This window comes from Tympanuchus pallidicinctus, unplaced genomic scaffold, assembly GCF_026119805.1.
Source record: "Tympanuchus pallidicinctus isolate F22 unplaced genomic scaffold, pur_lepc_1.0 scaffold8, whole genome shotgun sequence".
In the NCBI taxonomy this organism is placed as follows: domain Eukaryota; kingdom Metazoa; phylum Chordata; class Aves; order Galliformes; family Phasianidae; genus Tympanuchus; species Tympanuchus pallidicinctus.
Window position 1 is genome coordinate 19,058,385 of NW_026294802.1, and position 17,192 is coordinate 19,075,576.

The window sequence follows — 17,192 nt, forward strand, 5'->3', positions numbered from 1 at the left end:
TTTTGCTGAGCTTTGAATACTTTTAGTCCAGTAGAACGCTCAATGCTGAAAATGCCTGTGAGTTTTAGTTATTTTTATGAACAAATGACAGTGAAAAATACAGTGAGCCCTAAGAAGTCAGGGATAATGGACTGAGATATCAGTGTTGGCTTAAATGTGAGTGTTCCCTGTGGCTTCCTCTTTCAGCCCCAGCAGTCCTTCACTAATGTCCTTGTACCAGTGGCAAAAGCAGCGAGCCTGGGCTATGCACACAGCTGCCTCAACTCTGGTAGTGTCCTCATTTATCCTGGGCCATAGCTGCCATGAAATCAGAGAAGGGTATTGTTGTTTTTTAAAAAGGGTATCCAGAGACATTATTGAAGTTGATGCAACTGTAGCATTTCCTGCTTTTTTCTTTGATGTAACTTAAGTCTGGGGAAAAAAAAAATATATATATAGACACATATATGTATAATCTGGCCTTGTATGAATACTTAATACGTTTTAAGCAAGATTTGTATGTTTGGATTCATTGGATGGATTTTTGGCATTTGCACGAGCAGGACAACTGGCAATGGGAGTGTGATACTACACGAGTCAGTCTGCAGGGAGCGGGCAGCGTAATTTGCAGTTTAACCAGCAATTCCCTAACAGGGTTTTGTTTTCCAATAGGTGGATAGAAGCTTTTCAAGAAGGCACCGTACTATAGCAGTGTCAGCGAGTCCAAAGCAAAATGTCCAAGATGATGGCAAACCAGAGTACAGAAACTGTTACAAGAAATTGAATCCTTCCATGTCAACCTACCCCAAACTGTATATTTGTCAGCATTAGGAGTTGTTGCATTTTTAGTGTGAGGTAATATTTTTTTAAAGAATTGTGTGTATTTCTGTGTTGATACAAAAATGTGTTATTTATTAAGTTCCAGTGTTTACTTTGATGGTCAAAATTGTTGGTGAGGTCTGCATTGAGGCCTAAAGTGCCCTTGTCTTCAGAATGGCAGGTGGTTGGTCAACATATCCTTGAAGTTTGTGCTTGTATTTAAAAAAAAAACAAAAGCAGCAAATCTGTTGTAATTGTGTAATTTCTCATGGTTTGTGTATAGGCCTTCAGTTGCTGATACACAGCTTGCAATGTAGCAGGAGCAGATCAGAATGGGAATTTTAGAGATTTTGAGTCTTTGTTGGCTATGTAAACTCCTTTAATAGAATTGTATGATAATGCAGTCCCTTTCCTTGAATAGCAGTTGAACTCTTGCATGCCAATTAAAATAGTACCACAAATTATGTATCACAGAAGCAATTACAAAGTACATTTGTAAAAATGAAAAAAGAGAAAAGGGTAAGCTATTTTAAAACAGACTTAGCGAGTACAGAGATAAAGCAGTAGAGCTTCTACAGTCCGACAGATACCAAAGAGACTAAATGAGTTACATTCAAACAATTTCAGGATATGGTTTTTTTCCACTAGTAATTTAAAGCAGTATTTTATTTTTTTTTAACTAAAAAATTGGTTTTTTTGCATTTTTTGTTTCAAAACTGTGTCAAATGACTTCTGTATGCAGTAGGAAAGACTGTTTTAAACTATTGTTCAGAGAACACTAAACACGTGCATGCAGCCCTTCTCCCAAAACTTAAACTATTGTCTATTTAAATGTTATGTTTAAACTGGAATTGCCATACCAAGAAAACACAGCTTTTTTTTAGTGCAGATGGCATGGAAGTGTATGTGATTATTTGAAATTCTTGTTGTTTACACTATGATTTGTTCTGTCTGACACTTTAAAAAAACAGGTTGGGGTTTTTTTTTTTCCTTTAAGAGAATTGTCAGTATACCTCATTGGAAAATACTTGCTGATGATTTTGGTGCATTTATTCTACTTCAGTTTTTTAGATATTGTGAACACTGTAATAGCATAAATGGAACTTAGAACTATGAAAAGCACATGATAGGAAGCCATTTTTATGTCAAAAGCAATGCACATGTAGCCAGTTAATTATGCTGTATGCAACACTGTTCAGTAGTCCTCTCAAGCTAGTTGCGGAAGCAGGATTAAGAGCAATTAACTTTCAAATTAATAGTTTTAATCCACGTTGATAGCTGTATTAAAGCCTCACAAAGGAAAGAAAATGATGATAGAACAGAGGTGATCACAAAAAGGTCAAGAATGAAAACGCGAACCAAAATTCACATGCCCTCTAATACCTCAAGATCAGGTCTAAGATAATAACACAGCTCTGGGGAGATTTGTTTTCCAGAGCTTCCGGTAAGTTCACTGTGGGCTTCAAAACCTAATGCTGAAGTGTATGAGGAATTTTACTGACTTCAGGCATTTCAGTAGAGTATGTTTCTGAATCAGGGATTTAAGGCTGTAGATTTGGCTTCTCTGGTGAATGCGAGAGATTTGACCAGATAGTGTTTGAAATTCAGTGGGAGCTGGAACAAAGCCTTTAATCACTTTTTTATGCTAACACGATAAATGGATTTTCTTCTCTTTTTATATGTAAAGGGCTTTTACTTTCTTTCAAAACCAGCGGGTGACTGAAGCCAAGTAAGCTATCTGCATGTCTCTTCAGGGTGATTTCCGACATGGGTTTTACCGTACCCGAAATAAATCTGATACCAGTGTAACACAGATATGATGTAGCTGTTCTGGTTGATGTTATCCAGGGGAAGAGCTGCTTAATATTTTTACATGGACTGCACACCAACTAAGATGGAAAGCCATGAAATGGCAAACAATAAGGAATTTGGCTAGAAGCAAGTTTTATTGAATTTATGTTCTAATACTGATTTCCTTGCTGCAAAACTGAAATAGAGCAATAAATCATAACACAGGCTGAGCAGGGTGCCTGAGTTCTGCCTCATGTGGCAACAAACTACCTCTCAATGACTTAGGTGCAGTGAGAAAACAGTTCAGCAGTTCTGTAGAAGTCAGAGGACTTCCTCCAGAAACAGTTAATCAGTCAACAAATTGTCTGTGACAGAAACAGATCTGAACAGAGCCTTAAATACCATAGTGCACACATTGAGGTCTAATTATGTGTGAAATAAATGAAATTGTCTTTATGAGCATGTTTGAATATTTATTTCTCCTCTTTCTCCAGCAGTTGTGCTTTGTATCATGTGGAGAGCCCACAACATAGGTTTTTCATAACATTCTCAGACAGTTGCTTTTCAAACTGTTAGTCTGTTTCTCCACCTTGCCTCCCATCCTCATTCACTGCCATCAGAAGTAGTGTCACTTCTAGATTCCACTCTTACATCAGCAAATTCACTGAACAAGACCAGCAGTTTTTAAACACCTGCCTACCTCTTCTTATACACATCCGTAGTTAGTAATTTAAGACTGGTTGGTAGAGAATGAGACAAACACAAGCATTGGAGATTAATTCTAGAACCTTTATTCTTGGGTAAATGAAAGGTCTATGAGAATGAATTGTCTTTAAGAAATCCTTGATGTCAAGCTTTCTTTTATCCCCCAAATTATTCATGACTTGAAACAAACGGATAGCTGAGCAACCATGGAACACGTGTTACTAGATAACTTGTGTGTGTGAAAATTGAGTACCAAATTATGTATGTTACATCATAATGGAAAGAGATGTTTGGAAAGACACATTCAATGCATTTGTTTGCTGTAACTGCCATCCCTTGTATGTACCCTCTACACACGTTTTTATTTGGAGTAGTCATAAACTGTGCTGTCTAAATGAAAGAATAGAATCTTTATTTTGTAAATGAAAACAGCTCAAAGTTGTTGTAAATATTCCTGTGTATATGTATCATTTTTGTATAAACAAAATCACATTACCTGAGTCTCTGTTTGTTTTTGAAATATTTTCAGGTTTTTGTGTTACCTAATTCATTTATTTACAGCTTTCCAAGCAACAAAATTGGCTGTCATTATCTTGCACACCTGTATTAAAGCCTGTACTATGTTTTGCCCTTAGAACCAGAAAAAAATCTGAAAGGTAAGTTGTGTGCACAGACTGACAGCCCACTGCTGGATCTGACAGCCTGACACAGTACTCTTAAATGGGCTTGCTCCTGTCAGCCAAGACATTGCATGCACTTGTTAAAAAAACCAATATATTTGCTATGAATATTATTTCCATATTTGTGTCCTGCTGTCTTTCCTTAGCTGCTTCTTGCTATTTAGTTCTTTCCTTCCTACTACCCCTTCCACAGCCCCTCTGAAAGCCCTCACCTTCACGAATTCACAATGTGGCCATAACATTTGAGTTCGTTTATTTGAATTAATTCTTCAACACATTGTTACAGATGTACTGCTGGCAAAGAAAGCATCCCACAAAACAACCATCCTAAAGAATTAAGAGAGTTGCACCCATGTAATGTCAAATGAAGGGTGCTGCATTAATAAATCCTTTGACAAAATCTAGTTCAGCTGTCTGAACTACTCTATTTAAGAATGCTTGAACCACAGTTTCTGCTGGCGTAAGGACTTCAGCAGGGCCTGTATGGGAGTGATTTATCTGCCAAGTTAGTTCTGCTGCTCCTTGTGCTTCCATGACCGAAGTCTGAAAGCAGTTTTTGGTAACTTGCAGTAACAGCATGAAAAGAGTTTTGCTTCTACACGTTTTCAATAAGGATGTGTCTTACAGTCCTTGCTGACACAGCTCCGTGGACATGCCTTGGTAATACAGAACAAGCATGAATTGGGTCACTTGCTAAAAAAGTCAAAACATTTCTCGTTGGTTACAGGAGCAGTTCTCTATGGAGAATATGAGAGTACTTGTACCAAATGAGCTTTGGTGCAAAATCCTCACTATTTGTTAATCTGCAACAAGCTCCTTCATTAGTGGGTGTGCAGATCAGGCTTGTGTGGGGAGTGATGAGCATTATACACTATATGTATTCTGTCATTCCACACTTTCAGGAAATGCTGAGCCAGTGAATTGCTCAAATTTAGAATTTTTTCATCATGTCTATTTGCATTTGCCTTTTGGGTATGTGTGAGATCAATAACCAAAATGTGATGCTTGTAAATACTGAATCAGTGATCTTGAGATGGTGTGGTGAGATGTGCTGCAGCTGTGGGGCCATGGTAGGAGGAGCAGTAAAGGAGCTGGCAAGAGTGAATGATTTTATTAATGTCAATACAAAAATGGCTTGTATTTTTTTATAACTCCGGTCCAAAAGAATGTAGAGACAAGTTTGCTGATGGCACTGAGCTGAATGATACAGTTGATGCAGCAGAAAAAAGGAATGCCATCCAGAGGAACCTTGATAAACTCAGAAGTTGGGCCCATGTGAATGTAATGAAGCTCAACAAAGTGAAGAGCAAGGTTTTGCACTTGTGTCAAGGTAATTCCAGGAATGTATACTAACTGGGAGCAGAAATCCTTGAGAGCAGCTCTGCTGAGGACTTAGGGGTCCTGGTAGATGGGAAAAAGATGAGCCAGCAGTATGGTCTTGCAGCCTGGAATTCCAACGGTACCCTGGGCTGCATCAAAGAGGGTGGGCCAGCAGGGGGAGGGAGGGGATCATCCCCCTCTGCTTTGCCCTCGTGAGGTCCCACTCGAGTACTGTTTCCAGGACTATGGCCCCACAGGAGGCCACAGCACAGGAGGGATGCTTTAGAAAGGGTCCAGAGGAGGGCCACAAAGATGCTCAGAGGGCTGGAGCACCTCTCCAGTGATGACAGGCTGAAGCAGCTGGGCTTGTCCAGCCTGGAGATGGCTGCAGGGAGACCTCATTGCAGCCTTCCGGTATTTAAAGTGAGATTATAAACATGAGAGAAATGAACATGGGTAGATGGTGATAGGACAAGGGGAATGGTTTTAAAGGAAAGGAGAGGAGATGTAGATTAGACTGGGAAAGATTTTCACTGAGAGTGGTGAGGTGCTGGCCGCAGGTTGCTCAGAGAGGTTGTCAGTGCCCCTTCCCTGGAGATGTTTAAGGCCAGGTTGGGTGAGGTGCTGAGCAACCTGGTCTAGTGCTTGATCTAGGGCTGGCAGCCCCCCAGAAGCAGCAGGACTGGAACTTGAGCTGTGAGACATCTTCCAACCCAAGCCATTCTATGGTTCTGAGGCATCAGCATGAAGCTGTCCCCTCGGCACACCGGGATGCCCTGCTCCGGCATGGAGACCACTTGCGTGCTGTCAGGGGCCTGCTGCTTTCCCAAACAGCCCCGACACCGAACTGCTTTTGGCTGCCATCACTACCTGGGGATGGCTCTAACTAACGCTGCCGGTTGAGCTCCTACACTAATTGAAACTAGAGGGGGCCTTAAAGTCCCTTCCACTCCATGCTATCCCACGGCCATTCACGGTGCGACGAAGTGCTACTTCACCACGCAGCAACCGTTTCAAACCACATCAAGCAGAAGCGCGTCAGCCGAGGAGCCCCCTGAGCTACCACAACCAAAAGCGCGCGTTCCGTGCAGCTCCGCCGCCTTCCTCGTTCCCGCGGAGGACGCCCGTCTTCGCGTCCCGCGCGGCAGCACGGCGCTCCGCCGCCAAACAAAGGCCGCCCCTCCCCCCGGCCGCCGTTACCGGCCGCTGGGGGCCGGCCGAGCCCCCCGCCCCTCCCAGGCTCGCCATGCGCAGGCGCATTCGCCGCGGCGGGGCGGGGCGGGGCCACGAACTCTGACCCCCGGAGCCGGAGCCGCCGCCGACAAATAAAGCGCCGGAGCCGCTGCTGAGCCGCCAGGTGAGCCGTGTCCCGGCCGCGGCTCTGCCCGTCTTGCCGCGCTTGCGTGTGCTCGCTCCCGCCTCCCTGGCTGCCGCCCGGCCGCACTTCCTCCTCCTCCGCGGGGCGCGGCGCGGGGCCCGGCCCGCCTCAGGCATCGCCCCGTCCCGCGGCGGCCCCGCGCCCCCCGACCTTTCACCTACAGGAACCGCTTGTGCTGCTCGCATCCGGGCCGCGCCGTCACGGCTTCCCGCTGCCTGCGGCTCCGCGCCGCGCCGAGGAAGCTGCGGAGAGGCGGCGGGCGGGCGGGCGCTACTCGCCGAGCGCTCGCTATGGGCCCCTCCCGCCGCCAGCGCCGGCGGCGCGCAGCCATCTTGTGCGGGGCGAGTCCGGGCCGCGATGGGGGCGGGGAGAGCCGCCGCCGGGCACGGGCGGTGTGTGCCGGGGCTGAGCTGCGAGGCTTCCCTGCGGGTGGGACCGCTGCGCTCGGTTCCCATGGGAGTGGGGGGGTCTTAGAAGGGCAGCGTGAGGGAGCCCTTGGCTTTGGGGTCAGGGTGGTGCCAGAAGATAGAAAAGGATCCGTTGGGAAGGAGGAGCAGAACGTTGTACTGCGCTGGAGAGGCTGCGTTCACCTGGTGGATCTTGCTTCTGGGCTTTGTGGTTTTGGATCCGTTCTTTATGTAACACAGCTTCCTGCCTTTAAGAAACTATAATGATTATTTTGCCTCTCCCTGGTGGTTGTGCCGTGAGATGAGCCAGTCCGAGAGAGCAGAGGGGACGCTTCCTTGAGGGCAGCAGTAAGCTGTGAGGCGTTGGACTGCTGCTGTCTGCAGCCCTTCCTCCAGAGGCACTGCAGACCTGCTCCTGGGCAGGACCAGGTATTCTCATGTGACAGCGGTCAGCGCTGAGCTCGTGTGAGGGACACACGGTCACCTGATGGCCCGCGGCACTCGGCTGCTGTGGTTCTGCACAGTGCTGTGTCTGCGTGCTGCCTGCTCAGCCTGTCACAGTCTGCAGCAGCAGATGAGGAACCTTTCCATGAGAGGCCAATAGATAAATCATGGAGCTTTAACTTTTTTCCCTGTATTCTTGGGGCACAGCCTGAAGGTCGTGTGTGTGTCTGTGAAGTTGGGTCTATTTTAGCAGGAAGCAGGTTGGGCTGGGTGACCTCTGGAATTAACTTTGAGTGGGATTTATTTCACAACTATATTTTGTATTGAAATATTGGGGATTATGGGTTGGCAGAGGATGAGACTGATAATGCAGCATGCTGTGGAAGGGCTCCTGTGCAAAACAAAACATACTTAAAGCTGTCATACCAGTCAGTGCTCACTAGACTTTTTTCCCTAATGAGGAGTCTAAATATTTACACTGTCAAGATTAGTTTGCTTGTTCTCTATACTGATACAGTTTTCATTTGGCTTTATTGTGTGTTCTTTGTGTTGAGCAATTAAAGTTGAGGTAGCCAAGAAGGTTGCTGTAGTTCTCTTCCAGCTTGTGGAAGAAAGGAGCTGCACTAAGATGCTTAGCCTACAACTAATGTTTGGGTGAAAATCTCTGGTGGAAAGAAACCAAAACTAAAAACCCATCCCCTTCGCTTAAAATAGGGCGCTTAGCGATGTATAAGGAGTGGAGCAAAGTGAAGTTAAACTTGCATGTTTGTTCTCTGGACAGGCGAAGTAATGGATTTCAGCTGCCAGCACTACATCTGGTGGGGGATGTGTCCCTTCCCTGCTGCAGCAGCCGTCCTGGCTTTTGGTGTGCTAACCTGTGTTATTGTGGTTGAAATGGGTCAGGGAGCTCTCATGCGATGCCTGCTTCCCCATGGCAGGGGGATGGGAGCATTCCCCTTCAGGGAGGTGGAGTGGGATGATATGGTTGTGGGGCAGCAGGCAGACTGGCACAGCTGCCTGCATGTGCTCTTTTGTCACACAGCTGTGGCATGGAGCTCAGCGGGCAACATCAGGGGAAGTGAAACAGTTCCTAAGTCCAAATAAACCCTTAGGTAAATGAGTAAGCTTGTTGCAGTTTTCACTTGTGCCTGCATATTGTTGGTGTAAGATATGATGCCACATAATAGAATTTTATCAGTTTGAAAAATGATGTGTAAAATTATGAAGGTGCAGTTAATCAAATCCTTATCTTGTTCATAGCCTTACCCTTCACACATCAGCATTTGGTTCCAGAGCGTGCACTGAGTGCTACCAACCACAGTCTCAAAGCACCAAAGGATTTCTCTTTGAAAAACTACTCTCCACTTCCAAATCATGCAGATTGTGAGGATGGAGTGAGTCCAATGTATTTGATGAGGTGGCAGTACAGACTTTGAAAAGAAGTGTGCTTCTTTCTGAAAATCATTGTCTAATGTATCTGTATCAGTGCAGGGTAACTTAAATTAGTTGTAACGGTTTGGTCAGGCCTTCCCTGAAAGCCTGTTAAATTTCACCTGAATTAATTTTGTTCAGCTTGATAGCAAGACAGACTGGGATAAGTCAAATACTTCATTGCCTTTGTAGGAAGCTGAACCAGCAACTTGAAGAATACGAAAAAAATGAAAGAAAACCTAACATGAAATGAAACACAAAGAAAAACCTGAAGCCAATTCCTCTTGTATTATCATATTAGCTTTAATTAGTGGTTATTTAGTTCCAGGCAAGGTAAGGTTGCTTGGGAGTAAATTTGTAGTGTGAAAACTCTTATTTATTGTGGTAATTTGTTTGTTCCAAAATATTAGTAGGACAATGCAAGTGTCAATGTGAGTAAAGCTTTTAGTCCTGACAACTTAATCTGAATGTCCTTTCCAGAGTGCCTCACATACATGCTAACAGGAACCTAAAGGTCTGCTAACAGAACCAAATCCTGTGATACTGCAAAGCTGATACAGGGGAAAAAAAAAAAAAAAAGCTGAATGTGCTTACAAATATCCTTATATCCTCTGAAATAAGAGGATTGATGTTATATTTATTATGCAAGCTGCTGCAACAATATGGGCTTTTTCCAAAAGAGTTGTCTTCAGCTTTCTTTGAGTCATACTTAGTAGCTGTTTGCTGCAGGGTGAGTAAATTCAGTTCAGCTTACCTCACTGTTACACAGCTGCAAGGTTGAGTGCAGAAGGGAGAAAAGACCCTCAGCTGCAATGTGGCTGTCCCACTTGATGAGATGCTGCAGCCATGTTGTTTGCAATGGGTGTAGTGCCTGCCTGTGCTTGGAAAGCAGGGTTTGCGCTTGCTAGGTGTTAGTACAGTGTGCCAGGTAGAGGAACTGACCTGGCTGAAAGTAACCCAGAATAGAGGAGAAAAGGAGTGGAGGCAGAAGTACTTAGCCAGGTGAACTTCCTGATCTGGTTTGTTTAATAGCTTCAGCTCTGGTGTAGGGAACCATATTGTTCTTGTTTTACTTCTTGCAACAGCACAGTTTTGCCAGCCTCAAGCAGAAGACATGCAGGACAGTTTGGCCTGGTTAACAGGAGTCTCTCCTTACCTGGCTCTGGCCAGTAGTCAGTGCCTGTGTGACCTGGTTCATTTTGCAGACAATCCCCTGTGCCTCTCCTCCTCTACGCTGCTCCAAGGCCTCGTGGGGCTGCTGAGCTGAACCAAACACACAGTAGGAGCTCCACAACAGGGTAGGTGTGAGACCATCCCCTTTGGTGGCCCAAACTGAGAATGACTGCTGTCTTCTCACGTTTGCACGGTTGTTGCTTCACCATTCCTTCCACTGTAACACTTTGCTTCCATGAAAAATTAAACATGGCAATTTTAAAGCTTTGAGAGCAATGATTTTAAATGAATTACACAGGCTTGGCTGCCAGTGCATCTTTTACTTTATTGCAGTGTGCCTTGTAATTATTCCTTTGTGCTTTGTGAGTGCCTCATCTTCCCTTGCCTGCAGGTTTAGCTGCTCGTTTCCTGTGGTTATTGGTCTCTTACATGCGTATGTTCTAAATCTTGATGCCATGCAGATTCAATAAATGCTCTCTGACTGGGTGTCATGAGTCACATAAATACTCCTTAGCTCGGGGATAAAGAGGCTGCTACTCCTTTGAGTCTGTAACTGTTCTACCATCTTGAGTGTTATGGCTTCTAGAAAGATAATCTAAGAATAGCTCATTTAGTTTCTGTGTTCATTGAGCTTCCTACATAGAAAACAATGAGCAGAGCAGTGTCGCATGCCTCACAGATGTGTTGGATTCCTTGGCTTAATTGATGATTTGTAAAGCATTGCAGAATGCTGTTCCAAAGTGTAAAGGAATCTGTTTAAAACAAGTAACCAAACCTCCTGACTTCTACAGTTAATCATAGAGGGATTTCTGAGTGCTTTGCATTCTGCGTGTGGGTTTTTGTGAAACAAGTTCAGCATTGGTTACTCCAAATTCTTAATCATCATATGATGACTTTGGGAATGGAAGTGAGGATTAGTTTTCATTTTAAGGTACGGACCAGCTGTAAGCCCCAGATATGATGACATGAACTGAAATAGCACATCCTTGGTTCATTTACTGAGATTTGTTGAAATCTCTTATTGCTGAAGTAATATGACTATGGAAGGAGATTAAGTTCATTTCTTCTAAGAGGGAATTATTTTCTAGCCAGCTTTTCATTATACTAACCTTTCATGTCGCGTTGCTGCTCTTCTATTTCTTCATGTAAGACCAGAAAGTAAAGTTCACAATAACTTCTGTGGTCACAACCAGTTAACATGCCAGTATCTCAAAAGCAACCACAGTGGTGGTCTCTGTTAACTTAAATGTGCATCTAATCTTCTGCAGGCATACCTTTCTCAGGTGGGTTTGATCTAGAAGAAAGCTGTATTAACACACATTCCATATGTGCATGGAGCCATTCCTGGAATCATATGCATTATATATGTAAATGTTTATATATTATGTGCATAAATAGCACATAAATATAGAATCAAACTAGACAATGCCAAGAGAATATGTTAAATTATTCAAGTTCTACAAGCATTGTTTTTGCAGTAGTGAAACTTATTTTGGGTCAGGTTTGACTTTTTTTTAAAGTAACCTGCAGATCTCCAGGGCACAGGGACTATAAACATACTGTGTCTTCATACTGATGCAGTCTTTGTTCATCTAAAGGGTGTTAAATTAGAATTGAGATGTTATAGAGTAAAGCAATTATACCAGCAGTGCAATGTAATATAGAGAAACAAGCGATGTTACCATTAATATCATGGAAAGTCCAAACATCAGACATTTTCTGCAATTGCTTTTGAAGTTCTTAGTCTACAACACACAATATTTTGGCATACTATTAGTAGGAAACTTCCTACTGAGATGATTAAGGTCGTGTAACTTCTGTCCCTGGATAAGGGTATGGGTTACTCCTTGCTGTCTCCCTGGGTATGGCTGTACCAGCAGAGGAATTAGAGGCTCTCTCATCTGCTGGCAGTTCTCAGGGGAGTGTTTCTTAACCCACTTCTGTGGAAGTAAGCCAAAAGCAAACCACTGAAATTATTATTTCCTAAGTTAGTTTGAATAAAGTTTTGGGAAAGCTCTGGCACATTCAAGCAGAAGAAGAAGGAGAGAAGAATGGTGGTTGAAATTTAGGCAAGCTCATGAAAATCTTCATCTGACACTGTGGAATGATTATCTGAAGGATCATAAACTAATATATGTATATTTTTTAGTATTTACTCACATAAAGAAATTAAAGTTGCATTTCATTTATGAGCCTCAGAGGTCTGATGCCTGTCTGCTGTTAAAATGTCTGCTTTTAGATGATGCTTCTAATAATCGGGGCTGAGGGACTGAGGTTTTAGAACAAAACTGATGGATATATGATTTGACCTCCCCATGGGATGGTTTCTCTTTCATAGGTTTTTTTTTTGGGGGGGGGGGAAGTTTTCTTTTTTTATTTAATTATATGGCAAATAATATTGTCAAGCACTGCAGAAATAGTTTAGAAAGCAAATGCAAAGGTGATACAAATGTAAAGTAGATCTAATCACTGCAAATACAGATGCTAATAGTTGTCTATCTCTGTACCTACATTAATGGAAAAACAGCCTTCTGTGTGTTTGGTTATGTATAAAGAAAATGTGTGTGTTTGTTTTTTTTCTGGCCTTGGAAATTTACTACTAATGAGAAACTATGCAAACAGATCATCACCCACTGGGAGCATTAAGGTACAAAGAGAAAGCATTGAGCAGTTGGAGTGAGGCAGTGATCTAATCGTGTTGACAGTCTGAATGTCAGTTTTCCTTAGGCAACGTGTCTCCTTTAAGAAAAACTAAAGGAATGTTTCATGGAGGTTTTACAAAGAGTGTTTCTGATCTTAACTGTAGACCTGCAGAAAGCTATGAATGGGAACCATTTGGGAGCTTAAGCGATAACAGTGGTGTCATTGACTAAATGGTTATGGGGCAGAGCTTTTCTGATCACTTTTTAGACCTAGAGGGCTCTGAAGAGTGAGGGCAAGAATTGTAAGTCTGATGTAAAGAAGCAAGAATTATCGTAAAATCATAGTGTATCCTGAGTTGGAAGGTGCCCACAAGGATCGAGTCCAGCCCTGGCTCTGCACCACATCACCCGGAATTCAAACTCTGTGTCTGAGAGAGCTGTCCTAACTCTTGTTGAACAACAGCTTGTGGCTGTGCCCACTGAACAGGGGAGCCTGTTCTGTGCCCTGTGGTCAAGGACCTTGCCTGACCCTCCCCTCATGCAGCTCCATGCTGAGCAGGGCAGCTCCTCCCCTCGCCCAGTGTGCAGTGCTGGGCCTGGTGCCCCTAGGGTATGGTTGGGCTTTTAGCCTTGGCAGCCAAAATTAGGCTGTAATTAGAAGTCACGCTGATTACAAAGGAAGGATGTTTTCAAGTGCGTGAGGTTATGCACTGATATGAATCTTAGCTTAACTTCTGTCACATCAGGTAAACAAGGGAAGAACCCAATTTTCATTAGCCTGTATTTTAGGATGTAGTTGAGTATGACATTTGCAAATGTCAGAGACAGCAAGTCGCACCATTTTTTCTTGAAGTCTATGGAAATTCCTTGTCCTCAGGCCAAAATTAAGATTCTGCTCTTTACTTCAAGGGCTGTGCTTCCTAAGCAAGGGCATCAGCACAACTCCTGAAAAAATCAGTGTTCCTAGCTGTATCCCAGCTGTAATACAGAGATGGCCAGTGTACAGCTGAGTAGTTGTTGAGTGTTATTGGTGGTTGTGTGGTGTTTTAATACAAACAGTAAAGACAAACTTGAGGAAAAATGTGCTGCTGCTTGGTTATTGAGCAGCGAATTCAGAAGATGCTCATCCACACGTGCACTTGTGAGGAGAGGGAGGGTTAATTCAGTGAGGCACTCCAAGCTATACTGTCTCTGCTTATGAGTACTAAGTGTTTTAGACTGGTTGCTTTCTTCTAAGTTGAATTGATGCTTTGTTGGAAACAGCTGCAGTGAGACTGAGATGATGGTTACTCAGGAGGTTGCAGGTTGTTCTTGTGTGCGGCAGGTACTCTACCTGCTGATGTAAAGCCAGAATAAGGTTGTATCCTCATCATCAGCCTAACTTCATAGGTCAGGCCTGATGGACATCAGTCTTAAGAAGTGACCATCTTTAAAAAATAAGATCTCCAGAAGGAGATACTAACATTTATCAATTTTAAATGGTCTTGGCTTTGTTTAGGGGCTTGTTTCATCAAGAAAGTTCAAAAATAATGCAGGCATTAAAATTGGAGAGGACTTCTGAGATCACCGAGTTGCACAGTCAGCCCATCCTTACCATGCCCACTGACCATGTCCCTCAGTGCCACATCGTGGTTCTTGAATACCTCCAGGGATGATGACTTCACCTCCTCCCTGGGCAGCCTGTGACAGTGCCCAGCTACTGTTTCAGAGAAGAAACTTGCTAATATCCAACCTTTATCTCCCTTGGCAAACCTGAGGCAGTTGCCTTGTATCCCATCACTAGTTGACTGGGAGATGAGGCTGATCCTCACCTCACTCACTGCAACTCCTTTCAGGTCACTGTAGAGGGTAATTAACTCTACCCTACACTTCTCCAGACTGAGCCATCCCACTTCCCTCAGCTGCTTCCCATCAGGCCTGTGCTCCAGACCTTTCACAGCTTTGCTGCCCTTCTTTGGACGCATTCTGGTGCCTCAGTGTCCTTGTAATGAGGGGCCCAAAACTGAACACAGCACTCAAGGTGCAGCCTCTCCAGCACAGAGTACAGAGATACAATCAGCTGATTGTATTTCTGATACAAACTGGGATGCCATTGGCCTTGGCCACCTGGGCACCCTGCTGGCTTATGTTCAGCCAGCTGTTGACCAGCACCCCCAGATTCTTTCCAGCTGCACAGCTTTCCAGCCACTCTATTTGATGCCTGTAGCATTGAGTTTTTCCTTCCTGCTTTTTTTTCTCTGATTTTGAATTCCTACAAAAATAATACGATAAGGCAGGGAATCTCTTTCAGAGAACCTCTGAGTAAAATGGTACAGTTATGCTCCTAGCATCCAGAATGAAAGAAGCCTATGGCCAATTCTGGATTTGAGAGTGCTGAGTGCTTTCAATATTTTATTAGCTCTGTTTGAATAATGTAAAAATGGCTATGTGCACAACATTTTATTTCTGTCACAAAAAGGACAGACAGTGTTGCACAGGTGCAGAATTTTGCTGGTACAAATCCTTGTCTTGCTGTTGGTGTTTGGCAGCTTGACTGAAAACACAAAATCTGTGCTTCATGTTTGCTGTTCAGATAGAGAGATACACAACAAATCATTATCTTTGTTCATCAGATGCTTCATATTCTTGGAACTCAGTAAACGAAAGGAAGTTGGTATGAACTCCCATCACCCTTCCAAAAAGTTCTTCAGCAAAGACATTTTTTTCAGAATACAGATAACCCCTTCAAGCTTCAAACACAGACTGTAACTCTCACAAGTACATATCAACCTGAATATACATACCTCGATAATAAAACTTCTTTATCAGAGTATGTGGATGTGGTCATTTAACACCAGTAGGTAGGTAAGCGCCATCATTCTGCTCTCACACTCCTCTTCCTCAGAAGGACGGGGAGAAAATGTGAAACAATGTCATGTGTTAAGGTAAGGACAAGGACATCAGTCACTAGTTACTGTCACTAGCAAAACAGACTAGAAGAGTGAGAACTGAAAGCCAACTGAAAACACCACCTCCCCTACCTCTGGTACTTCCCCACCCTGTCAGTGGCACAGGGGAGCTGGGAATGGGGCTGCAGTCAGTCTGTAATGCTTTGTCTCTGCTGCTCCTCCATGGTTTCTCTCTGCCCCTCCTCCACATGGGGTTCCTCCATCCTTCCCAAACTGATCCTGTGTGGCCTTCCTGCAGGCTGCAGCTGTCCAAGCACTGCCCCGGCACAGCTCTGTACCACAGGGCCCACCCTTTAGGTACTGCCCCACATGGGTCCCCATCAGCAGCAGCTCCCCCAGCCCTCCTGCCCCAACACAGGCTTCTGCCCGTGGGCTACAGCTTCATCCAGGGGCTGCTTCTGCTGGGGCTCCTCCGGGCCTCATCCACTGCTGCACCGTGGGCTCCTCCATGGCTGCATGTGGAGGTCTGCTCTGTGTGGAACCTGCGGGCTGCAAGAGGATGCCCGGCTCCTCCATGGGCCTCTCCTGTGCTGCAGGGAGCTTCTACTCCTTGCCTGGAGCACATTCTGCCCTCCTCCTGCGCTGACCTTGATGGCTGCAGGGCTGCTTCTCTCGCATTTTCTCACTCCTCTCTCCCAGCTGCTGTGATGCAGCAGTTTTTTCCTTCCTTGGCTCTGCGTAGCTCTTGGCTCAGCTCTGGCGTCTATGGGACCCTTTTGGAGCATCTGGAGTTGGCTCTGATCTGACATGGAGCAGCTGCTGGGCTCTGCTTACAGAGCCCATCCCTGCTACAGCAGAGAGAGATGCTTGTAAGCCCATGGAGCACATTAGCCATGAAAGCACAGTTCTTGCACAGTGTCACAGCTTCCCTGGACTTCTGCTGAGCCTTGGAATCATCAGAAAACTCAGTATAAACAGTGATCTGACCATTCAGTTTGAGCAAATCGGTTATGGCTTTGGGGTCTGATAAACTTTCCTGTTAACATTCAGATCCATTTTTCTCTCCGGGAGAGAATGTTTCAGGAGAGATTCAGCTGTATTTCTCAAGCCAAATGTTAGCAGGCGAACAGTACTTAAGCTGTGCTACAAAAGTGCATAATATACTAATGTGTACTAGAAAGGGCCTGGGGAATGTAGCAAATGACCTCAAATTCTTTGCCAAGTGAAGGATTTTCTATTTGTCCTTGATGATATCATGTATATAAATTTAAATAATTTCTGCACTTTGGATTTTTTGTCCTTGTGAAATTCCAGACTCAAGTTTATGGAAGAACTCCAGTGTTTGGCTTGTTTGGGAGTCTGCCCTGGAATTGCTTCAGCAAACTTTCTGGAAGTAAATGAAGGAGGCAATCATTGAAAAGTAAGAAGTGAGGTAAAAATTGATTACATTCAGGTAGCCCTGTTAAAATGGGAATACGCAGTAAATGAAGAAAGTACAATTGATTCAAAAAATTGAAAAGGGAGGGATATAATGA

General features: G+C 44.1%; 2 protein-coding genes across 11 annotated transcripts in view; both read left to right on the forward strand.

The window, feature by feature from the left end:
* Positions 1-3,789, forward strand: part of FGD6 (FYVE, RhoGEF and PH domain containing 6) — a 67,246-nt gene extending 63,457 nt beyond the window's left edge. The window contains exon 21 of the mRNA XM_052667363.1: positions 652-3,789. Coding sequence (XP_052523323.1) covers positions 652-688 — 37 coding nt within the window. The 3' untranslated portion in view covers positions 689-3,789. The remainder of the gene's footprint in view (positions 1-651) is intronic.
* A 2,771-nt stretch (positions 3,790-6,560) lies between these two features.
* The window catches only part of NR2C1 (nuclear receptor subfamily 2 group C member 1), a 50,951-nt gene continuing 40,319 nt past the window's right edge, over positions 6,561-17,192 (forward strand). For 2 of the 10 annotated variants that reach the window (XR_008202599.1, XM_052667378.1), the window contains exon 1: positions 7,142-17,089. The gene's annotated coding sequence lies outside the window, so the exon portion shown is untranslated. Of the gene's footprint in view, positions 6,652-7,139; positions 17,090-17,192 lie in introns of those variants that run through there. The other 8 variants (XM_052667380.1, XM_052667379.1, XM_052667381.1 and 5 more) reach the window with 8 other exon arrangements.